The 14206-nt window shown below is 41.8% G+C and overlaps 1 protein-coding gene across 1 annotated transcript in view; it reads right to left on the reverse strand.

Moving 5' to 3' along the window:
- C13H10orf67 (chromosome 13 C10orf67 homolog) overlaps positions 1 to 14206 on the reverse strand; it is a 101319-nt gene that overhangs the window by 70898 nt on the left and 16215 nt on the right. The window contains exons 3-4 of the mRNA XM_070801926.1: positions 12697 to 12840; positions 9183 to 9257 (exon numbers count right to left, since the gene is read on the reverse strand). Of these exons, the coding sequence (XP_070658027.1) occupies positions 9183 to 9257; positions 12697 to 12840 (219 nt within the window). The remainder of the gene's footprint in view (positions 1 to 9182; positions 9258 to 12696; positions 12841 to 14206) is intronic.

Here is a 14206-nt window from a genome sequence, read left to right on the forward strand (position 1 = left end):
ATGTTATTCGACCTCATAGGCACAACCTCTTGACAGATAATATTGGTCAACACAGCTGGATATAATCTGGGGTGAGAAACAGACCAGGAGGTAAATTCTCAGTATGGGGAGCAAAGTGACCTTGGAGTTTAATGTAAATGAGGCACTCTTCTAACCCAGTGCTGAGTCTTCCAGGGCACCAGTGGTCTCAGGATGACCAGAGGAGCGGGGGATGGTACTGAGGGGTCTGCATCATGAAGGTGGGAGCAGGGCTTTCCTCCCCCCATCCCCCAAGGCTCAGACACACGCCTAGTTGATCACAGGCTAAGTGGTTAAGTTCAATGTGTTAAGAGAAGAAAAAAACCCCAAGGAATGATGTTTCCTTCCATGTGGAGTGACGCCTCCATTTATCTGATTAAAGCCTGAGCAGAAGGAACATGGTCACATCTTGGCAGTCTCCTGCCCCCTGCCTTTCTCTTTGGGGAGCCGATGCTCTGCCCTGGCAGACAGAGACTGCCCCAGCCCAATTCTGCCTGTGAGGGGAGTTAATCTGCCAGATTCTGGGTTTTGGTACCACGTAGTCTGTTTTATCAGTGAAGCAGATGACTTCCGTCTGCTGGCTCCCTGACTTTATTTCACCAGGTCCAGAACCTGAGGGGGGAGGACAAGTATTATTTATCAAGTCCCATAAATACTCCAGAAACAGTTGTCTCTCAGGTTTGCAAATCTAAAGCAGGTCATGAAAGCTGCTTGTGGAGCAGAGAGGAGGAATAAACAAGGAGATTGGGGTTGACATATACACACACATAAAATACATAGATATATAAAATAGATAACTAGTAAGAATCTACTGTATAGCACAGGGAACTCTACTCAGTACTCTGCAATGGCCTGTATGAGGAAAGAATCCAAAAAGGAGTGGATATATGTATATGTATAATATAACAGATTCACTTTGCTGCACAGCAGAAAGTAAAACAACACTCTAAATCATCTATACTCCAGTAAAAATTAATTCACAAAAAAAGCTGCTTAGAATTCTATGATGATTATTTGATGTCTTCGAGATAAAATATAAGTTCCATGGACTTCCCTGGATGTCCAGTGGCTAAAACTTTGCCTTCCAATGCAGGGTCTATGGGTTTGATCCCTGGTCGGGGAGCTGAGATCCCACATGCCTCACGGCCAAAAAACCAAAACACAAAACAAAAGCAATATTGTGTCACAAATTCAATAAAGACTTAAAAAAAAATTCCATGGGTTCCCCTTCCTATATCAGCTCTCACCACTTCCTCAGCCCTCTTATACCAAAGGACTAGCAGTTCCCTGGCTGTGCCCTGAACCTTAATTGCCTCTATGATGTCAAGTGGGCCACGTCCCTATCTTTTCCCCATTTTCCCTACGCTTGTCAATATTTCATCATCCTTTGCTGGGGGCCCAGTGCAACCTGCCCTAAAATGTGCCTCCATGGCATATTGATTATTTTGAATTAAAGTTACTTAAGAAATGTTCAATGCAAGAGGGACACTCTGACCCTCCTTTCTGTCTCCCTGAAAGCAGAAAATCAACCTCGCATAAGAAAGGTGCTCTCCCAGCATCTGGAGGTAGAAGGACACCCTAATCACAAGGGTGCCCACATCCTGCTGCTCACACTCAGGGACGCAAGGGGGTGATCACTCAGGAGAAAGGGGAGAGTTAAGGGGGAAGATGCTTTGTACAGCTTGTGTCATAGTGAGTATGGGATGACCTATTTTGCAACTCTTTTCTTTACAGTCTTTATTTTCTTGTCATTTCATCTAAGCAGTTTTCTCTCTCACTGTCTTTTCAACAAAAGCCTCACTCAGGCCATTGCATTACTGGCGATCCAAGAGGATGCGCCCTGCCCTTGGCAGAAGCCCATCTTGGTTTCATAAATCAAAGTCTGGAAAATTTCATCCCCTCCAAACACCAAAATATTGGTATCTTATTGCATTATGAATTTTTTAAAAATAATCTGAAATAAAAATTATTTAACACCTGGATAGTATTTGCTGCATCAAAATTTGGAATCTAAAGTTAGTGCTCTCATTAGAACGGGATCTTCTATACCTCTGCCATCCTCCAAAAGTGGAAGACAATGACAACACAGCAAGGCTTCTATTGTAAGAATACATACTACCTCTCTTCAGAGACTTTTAATTATAATTTTACTATTTCACCATTTTAACAGACTCATGTTTAACATAATAGCCTTGAAATGGATTTGGGTAATTCTTCCTTGAACCTTCATCCATATTTCAGGAAGTATGGAAGAAGACAAACCTGAAATGCTGTCCCTGAAATAAGCACTGCTACTTGCTATCCATAGGAGCGTTGTAGTCCTGAAAAGTGAACTAAGAGTTGTTTGCAACGATCTCTCCAAAGTTACCAAAACAGATGTGATTATTTGATAAGGAAGATATCATGGGAGAATATTTGAAGTCAACTTATAATGATTTTCATTCCAGGAGATGGCAGCTTAGCCAGAGGGGAGAAGACACGAGATAGTAGGGTCTTATCCAGATATTCGAGTGAGGACACGTGGAAGAGGAGGGTTAGTTCATCCACCTTTCCTTCTGAACGCTGATCACAGTCACACCAAAAAGGAAGGCACTGGGATAAAAACTTAGGTATTAAAATTTACATTTTCCTGCAATCCATTTGAGTCTAACGAGTCTTTTTTGTCTTTCTGCAGAAATATAAAAGCACATGAAGCACTTTGCATAGTGCCTGGGACATAGTAAATAAGTCACTGAGTGATAGCTGCTTTCACTGTCATTAATTATGTGCCCTGGGAAAAGGAGGACGTTTCCCCAAGCATTGCCACTCACAGTTCAGCTCCATCACCAGCGCCACCTAAGACAAAGGACTGCAGCCCCACCATGTCAGAGTCAAAGAGATCAGGTCTGTGCAGAACGACATGTGTAGGTACGCAGGGCTCCCTCCGCTCCTCTGTATCCTTCTCCAAAGTCCCCTCAACACTCAGTTCCCTAAGGCTCTCTATCTAGCCCGAATTTTCCTCCAGAAGAAAAAATACCCAATAAGAAAGTAGTGACTTCATCCCTTAGCCCTTTGTATACAACCCCATAACTTATTTATTTTTGCCCAAACTCTTAAAAATGTAATATGCCTCAGTTTATCAGTTTACATGAGGAAAACATCAAAAACCAAGAGAAAAGGCAGAGATATTCAATAAATGATGTTGGAAAAATTGCTTATTTATTTGAAAGCTAGTGGCAGTCTCCCAAGCTTTTATTCCTCCAGTCTCTCTAAAGGGTTTTATTTGCTTCTAAATCCCTCAGTGTCTGAGGGACCTAAAGTAATGTGTTTTCCTATCCGAATCAGAGCTGATACATTTCCAGGACCAAAAGAAGCTAAATAAGGTGCAAGTTTTAACAAAACATTTTCTTTTATCTGAAAATAAGGTACTATAATAGCACACAAGAACTTGTTTTAATAGTTAAATAGATTTTTTTTTTTTTTTTTTAATTCTTGTCCCTAAGGACGGGAGGCTTCTCCAGTCCCCTGGGGCTAGCTCGGCTTCCAGAGCTGGAGGGACGCCCCCACCCGCCTCCATCCCCGGGGACCACACCCTCCAGCTGCTGGCCCAGGGCTTCGAGTTGTGCACACCAGCAGGAGGGTCATTAAATAGATTTAAAACCTTGTTCCACAGCTGAAAAAGCACTTGGACCTGTATCCTGAACTGGTCTCCAGAGGGCAGCAGAGAGTCATTCACATTAACAAAAGTTCCCTCTTAACCACAAGTGTGTGTATCCAGGCTGTTTTTCCAACTCTTCTTTCTTATGACTAAGCCTTAACAAACTGGGTGGCCAGGATTTGGAAAGCTGTCTGAGGTCATGGATCAAAGTGATGCCAACAAGCCAAAGCAAAGATTCAAAGAATCACTTTCATATCTTTAAAATAATTCTTTAATTAGATAAACCAACGAACCACAATTAATACACTGTTGACTAAGCATATTTAACCAGCACATGTTTATGAAACACTGATGCATATAAAGCATCTAATCCTTTCAGGGCTTTCTATTCCTAGACATACAAAAGGTATATAGAAAAGAGTAATAGTCACTTATTCTGCCATATATTTTTTTAGCATTTGATGCACACTAAAAATTTATTCAGTTCAGTTCAGTCCCTCAGCTGTGTCCGACTCTTTGCGATCCGATGAATCGCAGCACACCAGGCCTCCCTGTCCATCACCAACTCCCAGAGTTCACTCAGACTCACGTCCATTGAGTCAGTGATGCCATCCAGCCATCTCATCCTCTGTCGTCCCCTTCTCCTCCTGCCCCCAATCCCTCCCAGCATCAAGAGTCTTTTCCAATGAGTCAACTCTTTGCATGAGGTGGCCAAAGTACTGGAGTTTCAGCTTCAGCATCATTCCTTCCAAAGAAATCCCAGGGCTGATCTCCTTCAGAATGGACTGGTTGGATCTCCTTGCAGTCCAAGGGACTCTCAAGAGTCTTCTCCAACACCACAGTTCAAAAGCATCAATTCTTTGGCACTCAGCTTTCTTCAGAGTCCAACTCTCACATCCATACATGACCACTGGAAAAACCATAGCCTTAACTAAATGGACCTTTGTTGGCAAAGTAATGTCTCTGCTTTTGAATACGCTATCTAGGTTGGTCATAAGTTTTCTTCCAAGGAGTAAGCGTCTTTTAATTTCATGGCTGCAGTCACCATCTGCAGTGATTTTGGAGCCCAGAAAAATAAAGTCTGACACTGTTTCCCCATCTATTTCCCATGAAGTGATGGGACTGGATGCCATGATCTTCGTTTTCTGAATGTTGAGCTTTAAGCCAACTTTTTCACTCTCCTCTTTCACTTTCATCAAGAGGCTTTTTAGTTCCTCTTCACTTTCTGCCATAAGGGTGGTGTCATCTGCATATCTGAGGTTATTGATATTTCTCCTGGCAATCTTGGTTCCAGCTTGTGCTTCTTCCAGCCCAGCATTTCTCATGATGTGCTCTGCATATAAATTAAATAAGCAGGGTGACAGTATACAGCCTTGACGTACTCCTTTTCCTATCTGGAACCAGTCTGTTGTTCCATGTCCAGTTCTAACTGTTGCTTCCTGACCTGCATATAGGTTTCTCAAGAGGCAGGTCAGGTGGTCTGGTATTCCCATCTCTTTCAGAATTTTCCAGTTTATTGTGATCCACACAGTCAAAGGCTTTGGCATAGTCAATAAAGCAGAAATAGATGTTTTTCTGGAACTAAAAGTTTATTAGTGACCCAGAAATTGTTAAAGACACAAAGACTTATAAAAGCACGGTCCTGGAGAAGGAAATGGCAACCCACTCCAGTATTCTTGCCTGGGAATTCCCATGGACAGAGGACCCTGGTGGGCTATAGTCCATGGGGTCACAAAGAGTCCTACACGACTTAGTGACTGAGCATGCACGCATATATACATGTATATATAACTGAATCACTTTTCTGTATACCAGACCGTAACACAACACTGTATAGCAGCTATACTTTAATAAATATAATCAAGTAAATATCTTAAAAAAAATAAAAGCAAGTTTCAAAAAACATCAGGACTTCACTGCTGGTGCTGTGAATAGGAATCCACCTGCCAATGTAGGGGACGTGGATTCCATTTCTCGTCTGGGAAGATTCCACATGTAGAGGGGCAACTAAGCCCGTGTGCCAAAACTACTAAGCTTACAGACCCCAACCACCGACCCTGAGCACCCGAGAGCCCATGCTCTGGACCAGGAGAAGCCATCACAATGAGAAGCCCGCATACTGAAAGTAGAAAGCAGTCCCCTGCAACTAGAGAAAGCCCAAGTGTATAAGGAAGACGCAGCACAGCCAAAAATAAATAACTAAAATTAAAAAGAAAAAAAAAAAACTTAAAAAACATTATGTTTAAAAAAGCATGTTATTCTGACTTTTACTTTGTAAACAACAACAAATCTGGATACGATAGGTAAAATGCTTCTATGAGCTGACAAAGTAAGGAATAGTTAGGCCAAAATTAAGTGAATGCAGGCATCCAGAGAAGTGTGTGGAACACTGAAGGTGGCCTGGACTCCAGGGCATTGCTAAACCAGGTAAAAATTTAAACTTTGGTTTACATGTCTTTAGAGGACACAGAGAAAAGGCATCCCAAAGGCCCCCTCCAAATGGGGATTCCAACAACAGGAGACCACCTCATGAAGGCTGAGACGCCAAAGGGCGATCGCTTCAGGGTGAGAACGACTTAGGAGCAACCACCTTGGACCCTCTATCGCCTCCCACCCGAGGGAAAGTGAAATCGCCTCCTATCTGGAAACTTGGCTCAAAGTATGGAGGAGGGAAGAAAATCTCTTCTGAGTTTGTTAAGTTGAGGTGGCTCACATTCGTACATCTGGGTGGTCTAAAAATAATGCCTCAAGTTGAAAATTAGGTTAAGGTGGTCACAGACACAGGAGTCTCACAGAAGCAAACAGAAATCTTCTCTGTAGAGACTCACCTCTATTCCAGGCCTAAAAGAGTTTCCATAGAAATATAAGTTTGCAATCAAACACCGTGAAACCCGAAAAGGACATATCATGAGCGACAGCCAGTACTTATCAGACCCTCAAAGATGGAAGACGTGGAATATCGATCACATACGTTCAAATATATGCATAGAAATAGAAGGATGAGCTAAGGTATAGAGCAAGAACCATTAAAAAGTAACCAAACAAGCCAAACACAGGACTTTGTTTCATAAAAAACACAGTAAGTGATATTTTAAAACTTAATCAAGGAACTTCCCTGGCGATCCAGTGGTAAAGAATCCGCCTTCCAGCGCAGCAGACCAGGGTTCAGTGCTTGGCTGGCGAACTAAGATTCCATCTGCCACAGGGCAACTAGAGTCCCTGCAAGTCACAAGGGAAGAGCCTGAGCACCACAATGGAAACCAGAGCAGTGCCCTCCCCCCTCCAAAAAAAAAAAAAAACTCAATGAAAACAGACAATAAGGTGATACTAATAAAAACATGCAGTAGGGTTAGTGGGATTAAAATATTTGAGAGCAGTAAGATACATATTAAGACTTTATTCTAACAAAGTTTTAAGTTTAAAGGAAAGACAAATGCCCTAACAAATAATACTTCACTGTATCTGACTCAAAAAGAATACAGAACCCAAATTGTCTCATAATCAGTTAAGGAAATTGAATGGGGACTTCAAAATATGTCAATATATCCATCAAACAATGCCTCTAGGCCCAGGTGGCTTTCCTGGCAGTTTAAAATATTTAAGGAAGAAAGAGTTCTAATTTTACACAGATGCTGCCAAGGATGCAGATAATATCCTGCAATTCATTTTGTGAAGCTACCATAATCCTGATACCCAAACCCAATAAGAACAGCATAAAAAAAGAAAAGTATAGCTCACCACACTGATGAACACAGATTTAAAATATCGTAAGCAAAATATGAACACACTAAGTTCAGAAACAAATTTGAGAGACAAACAAAAGGACATTATGATCAAGTTGGGCTTATACAAAGAAAGAAAGGTTGACTTAACATTCAAATAAAAATTAAGTAATTAATTTTACCACACCAAGAGATTAAGAGATTAAAAAAAAATATGGCCCTTCAATAGATTCATAAAACCCCACATTTTACAAAATTAAAATGCATTTGTGATTTTTTTCAAGTCATATAGTAAAATACATAGCCTGAAAGTTCCTATAGCAAGTGTTGTGTGTAATGTTGAAATGCTATATTCATTCCCTGTAAGATCAGATAGAAAATAAGGATGTAAAAATAGAAAAGAAGGATGCTTGCTGTCATCCCTTTTATTTAACATTTTATTAAGTGCTCCAACAGTGCAGTTGGCAGAGATGAATGAATAAGTGAAGAAATGGTAGGAGAAAATTGTAGCAGACCAAAATTTGCCATCCCCAAAATGTGTCCCTTTGACATGAGGATTAATTGGGCTAATTATTTTTAAGAAACAGAAAACTCGGAAAGTTTCTCTTGTTACTTTCCCCTTCACTGCCTAAGGAATTTAGATAAAGGGCCTGTTTCCATATTTTGTAAAAAAATATAGACAAGGTGTGGTGGGGGAAACTTGGCAGGGCCTAGAGATCAGGGTCCTCTCTGTGTCTCATTGTCTCGGCAGGCCCAGCAAACATTTGTTTACCAAACATTTGCTTTTCCATCTTCATTTCCTTCCTCTCCAACCCCCTTTATAAAAAATTATTTATTTTTGCTTGCACTGGGTCTTCAGTGCTGTTCTCGGGCTTTCTCTAGTTGCGGCAAGCGGGACTACTCTTGGTTGCAACACTCAGGTTTCTTATTGTAGTGACTTATTTTGCTGCAGGGCACAGGCTCCAGGGCACTCAGGCTTCAGTACATCAGCACGCAGGCTTAGCAGCTGCAGTGTGCGGCTACAGAGCACGTGGGCTTCAGCAGCTGTGGCTCAGGGGCTTACTTGCTCCATGGCGTGTGGGATCTTCCCAATCCAGGGAACCTGTGTTCCCTGCACTGGCAGGCAGATTCCTATCTACTGTGTCACCTGGGAAGTTCCCACTTCCTCCCCTTTGAAGTCCCAGACTAGAGAATCTGTGTGCCACAACAAAAGATCCTGCATGTTGCAATAAGACCCGATGCAGCCAAATACATAAATAACAATGTTTCTTTATGGAAATATACGGCAATGAAAGACAAGATGATAGTTATAAAGACTAAAAGAATCTCAAGGTCCTCACTAAGATGAAAACATAATAATGGGAAATGATGAATTTCCCCATCATGTAGGAGAGGGATGCTCAGTTTCTGACAGATAGAAGTGTCCCCATCATTAGAGAAGTTATTCCACTGAGGATCCGAGACTGTTCCCTGGCATTTACTACAGACCTGATGAACTTTCTCTTGAGACTCCCTTACCTCCTTCTGCCGAACTGCATGCTCACCAAGCAAACTGGATCACTTTCCCAGGTGTGCTAGATACTCCACTGGAAGTTTCCAGTCTCTGGAGTGTTCTGTCACCATCAAGTGGTCAATTTAAAGTGAGCATGGACAGTCAAGGACCTGATCCCTTTTTGGTGACCTGAAGATCAAGGACTCAGATCTTGAAAGCTAAAAAATGCTGACTGGCAATCCATGATGAGCTCCATACTGGGCACTCCCAGGATACCAAGTTGCTCTCGCCCCTGACAGCCCTCAAAACTCACCTGGTACATCCCTTTGATAGTGCCTATGGCATCGGCCAGCTGCTGATTGTAGCATTTTCGTAAGCTCTCTCCATTCTGCAAATGAAAAATAAATACAGAGAGTACCATGATGTATTCCCAAATATAATTATCAGACCTACAAGGGGAGGAGGGTGGGGGGGACTAAGTATCCACCATTCAAATCATCACGTTCTCTTGAAATTTCACTATATAATCATCTCCCTTAGGCTTCCACCTAAAACAACACATTTCATTTTCACTTACACTTAACCAAAGCAATAGAGAGTGTGTATGGATAAAAGAAACACAGTGAATGTGACCATGTTCTCTCATCTTCATATCACAGATTTTTAGTGTCTTAGTTGTTGTAGTTGTTTAGTTGCTAAGTCCTTTCTGACTCCTTTGCGACCCCATGGACTGTAGCCTGCCAGGCTCCTCTGTCCATGGGATTCTCCAGGCAAGAAGACTGGAGTAGGTTACCATTTCCTACTCCAGGGGGATCTTTCTGACCCAGGCATGCAACCCACATCTTCCTGCATCGCCTGAATTGGCAGGCAGATTCTTTACTACTGAGCCACCTGAGAAGCCGACATATATACACTGCTAAGTCACTTCAGTCGAGTCCGACTCTGTGTGACCCCAGAGACGGCAGCCCACCAGGCTCCCCCGTCCCTGGGATTCTCCAGGCAAGAACACTGGAGTGGGTTGCCATTTCCTTCTCCACATATATACACTACTCTGTATAAAACAGATCACTAATGAGAACCTACTGTATAGCACAGGCAGCTCTACTTAAAGTTTTGTGTTGACCTAAATGGGAAGGAAATCTGAAAAAGGGGATATATATGTGTGTGTGTGTGTGTGTGTCTGTATACACACATAACTGACTCAATTTGCTGCACAGCAGAAACTAACACAGCATTGTTAAGCAACTATACTCCAATAAAAATTTAATTAGAAAATAATTAAATAAAATAGTGAAGTATATTTGGAATCCATATCCTCTTTTGGTCCTGGTCCTTTTTCGATGAACCATGCTCATGAAAAGAAATCTAGGGCCACTAATCCTCAAACTAGAGTCATTTTCTGATTCAGTTCAGTTCAGTTCAGTTCAGTTGCTCAGTCATGTCCGACTCTTTGCAACCCCATGAATCACAGCACACCAAGCCTACCTGTCCATCACCAACTCCCGGAGTTCATTCAAACTCATGTGCATCAAGTCGGTGATGCCATCCAGCCATCTCATCCTTTGTCGTCCCCTTCTCCTCCTGCCCCTAATCCCTCCCAGCATCAGGGTCTTTTTCCAATGAGTCAACTCTTTGCGTGAGGTGGCCAAAGTATTAGAGTTTCAGCCTCAGCATCAGTCCTTCCAATGAACACCAAGGACTGGTCTCCTTTAGGAGGGACTGGTTGGATCTCCTTGCAGTCCAAGGGACTCTCAAGAGTCTTCTCCAACACCACACTTCAAAAGCACCAATTCTTTGGTGCTCAGCTTTCTTCACAGTCCAACTCTCACATCCATACATGACCACTGGAAAAACCATAGCCTTGACTAGATGGACCTTTGTTGGCAGTAATGTCTCTGCTTTTGAATATGTTATCTAGGTTGGTCATAAGTTTTCTTCTAAGGAGTAAGCGTCTTTTAATTTCATGGCTGCAGTCACCATCTGCAGTGATTTTGGAGCCTAAGAAAATAAAGTCTGACACTGTTTCCACTGTTTCCTCATCTATTTCCCATGAAGCGATGGGACCAGATGTCATGATCTTCGTTTTCTGAATGTTGAGCTTCAAGCCAACTTTTTCACTCTCCACTTTCACTTTCATCAAGAGGCTTTTTAGTTCCTCTTCACTTTCTGCCATGAGGGTGGTGTCATCTCCACATCTGAGGTTATTGATATTTCTTCCGGCAATCTTGATTCCAGCTTGTGCTTCTTCCAGCCCAGCGTTTCTCATGATGTGCTCTGCATATAAGTTAAATAAACAGGGTGACAGTATACAGCCTTGACGTACTCCTTTTCCTATCTGGAACCAGTCTGTTGTTCCATGTCCAGTTCTAACTGTTGCTTCCTGACCTGCATATAGGTTTCTCAAGAGGCAGGTCAGGTGGTCTGGTATTCCCATCTCTTTCAGAATTTTCCACAGTTTATTGTGATCCACACAGTCAAAGGCTTTGGCATAGTCAATAAAGCAGAAATAGATTTTCTGATTAATCAAATTATTTAATCCTATCTGTTATGCATAAAATATACTCTTGATTCTGTTACCAATTTTGCTTCCAACATGGAGTGTAAACAATCAGTGGGCTTCAGAATCAGACAGAACTGGATTTCAATGTCACTGTGCAACTTACCATCTTTCTGATTTTAAGCAAGGACTTAACCTGCCTGACTTTAAGCAAGCTTAAATTTTAAGCAAGTTTCCTTATCTGTAAGGTAGGGATAACAGGATTTCCACTTGAGGATTGTTGGGAGACTTAAAGAGGAAATGCATTAAAAGTTACTCTGGAGACTTCCCCGGTGGTCCAGTGGTTAAGACTTCACCTTAAATATAAGGGGTGTGGGTCTGATCCCTGGTCAGAGAGCTAAGATCCCATATGCCTTGGGGCCAACCCCCTCCCCGTCAAGAAACAAAAGCAATATTGCAACAAATTCAATAGAGACTTTTAAAAATGGTCCATATTAAAAAAATACTTAAAAAAAAATTGTGAGGCCAACAACACGTGGGTATTTTGTTTCACAGCAGAAAAGCAACACTAATGTCCATTTTTAATCACAGATAAATATGCTAACATGATCAAAGATTTTGGGGAATTCCTCAGAATAGCAGAGTTTTCATGTCTTTGGCTTCTACAGAGCCATTAAAGCACAAATAAGTTCATATAAAATTTCAGTTAAAGGCTGGAACTCAAGCATGAAACTGTCTGACCTAGAACCTAAACCCCAGTGGTTTCTTAACCAGTGACACTGAGCAGGTGAATTAACCTTTCTGTGCCTTGGTTTCCTCAGCTGTATCTGTATAATACAGATCTCATCTGTATAATAATTGTATGTACTTCATCAGGTTAGTTGTGAGGCTTAAATGAGTTTGTACACAGACTACATATAAACGTTCCTGCACGTGGTAAAGTTGTAGGTGCCACACAGCTTTATGTAACTATCACGTGCTATGCTTAGTCACTCAGTCATGTCCGACTCTTTGTGACCAGGTTGTAGCCCGCCAGGCTCCTCTGTCCATGGGGATTCTCCAGGCAAGAATACTGGAGTGAGTTGCCATTTCCCTCTCCAGGGGATCTTCCCAACCCAGGGATTAAACCCAGGTCTCCCACATTGCAGGCAGATTCTCAACCATCTGAGCCACTAGGGAAGCCCTGTAAGTATCATTAGAGATAACATATGTAAATTAAATTACCCTCATAAGTTGCCAAGCTAAAAACTGTAGTGCCTACACAACTAAACACAAAATTAATCCACAAAATTAATTACTTTTAAAACAGAGGAAATGAGAGAACTTCTACCTGTTGGTAATGTTTTTCAGCGGCCATGATCCTGTCATGTAGAGTAGTGAAGAGTCTGTAAGATTCCTCTTTAAGACGGTCCTCAAACTTCAGTTGCATCAATTGCTTGAGGAACCCAAAATCCACCTGTAGGGATTTAGTAATCTAAAAGTGGAAAAAACATCGGTCATTATAGAGCTTAAGGGCACTCTGTGTAAAGATTCCAACACCTGGCCTGGTTCTGGGCAGGTAACTTGGGCACCTGGTCAGGGGCCTGTCCTGAATCTAAGATTACATCTCCAGAGTCGTGTACATTGGGGAACTCCAGTTAATCTGCAGAACTAACAGATGCTGATGGAGGAAGGGAAAGGAGGCTTCCAGCAGTTTCCTCCCATAGTAGTATTAGTTGCTCAGTCACATCTGACTCTTTGCAACCCTATGGACTGTAACCTGCCAGGCTCCTCTGTCCATGGAATTCTCCAGGCAAGAATACTGGAGTGGGTTGCCATTCCCTCCTCCAGGGGAATCTTCCCGACCCAGGGATCGAAAGACCCAGGTCTCCTACATTGTAGGCAGATTCTTTACCATCTGAGCCACCAGGGAGAATAAGTTATCCCTTGGGACTTCCCTGGCAGTCCAGTGGTTAAGACTTCTCACTCACTCCCACTGCAGGAGCCACTGGTTCTATCCCTGGTCTGGGAAATAAGAACCCCCATGCCACAGAACACAGTAAAAAAAAAAAATGACAATACATTGGGAAGTGTGTGGGAAAAGAGACACCCTCCGAAGTGGGAGTGTAATTGGTATAATTTTTATGCAGGGCAATTTGGCAACATCCTCCAAAATGACTAATGCATGCATCCTCTGACTCAGACGTTTCACTTTTAAGAATTTACACCCTAGATTTACTGGCATGTGAGTATGTACAGAATTATTCATCTTGATAAGAGATCTGAAATGACCAAAATGTCCATCAGGAGGGGATAGCTAAATAAATGATGCCAGTTTGTGGTATGATGTACTTGTAAAATCGATGAAGAAGCTCTTTATGCACCAATGTATATAACTGATTTCCAAGTTATGTTACTAAGTGAGAAAACAGAAGTGAAATACTATTTACAGTAGTATACCACCCTATGTCACTGTTTTGTTGGCTAGGACTTTTAATAATAAGTCTTAATATCTGATGTCTATGAAACATTCTGTTACTTTACAATCAAAAAAAGCACCAAGGCTTTGCTGTATAAAAGAAAGAAACACAACACTGTAAATCAACTACACTTCAATAAAATTTTATTTTTTTTACTTATTTTATTTTTTAAAAAACTTATTTGGCTGCACTGGGTCTTTAGTTGCGGCACGTGGGATCTAGTTCCCTGATCAGGGATTGAACTTGGACCTTCGGCATTGGGAGCTTGGAGTCCCAGCCAGTGGACCACCACAGAAATATCACTTCAATAAAATTTTTAAAAATTAAAAAAAGCTTTTTTTTAAGTCCCAAAGGAAATATGATAGAATATTGAGATTTGGG

Source organism: Bos indicus, chromosome 13, assembly GCF_029378745.1.
Source record: "Bos indicus isolate NIAB-ARS_2022 breed Sahiwal x Tharparkar chromosome 13, NIAB-ARS_B.indTharparkar_mat_pri_1.0, whole genome shotgun sequence".
Classification (NCBI taxonomy): domain Eukaryota; kingdom Metazoa; phylum Chordata; class Mammalia; order Artiodactyla; family Bovidae; genus Bos; species Bos indicus.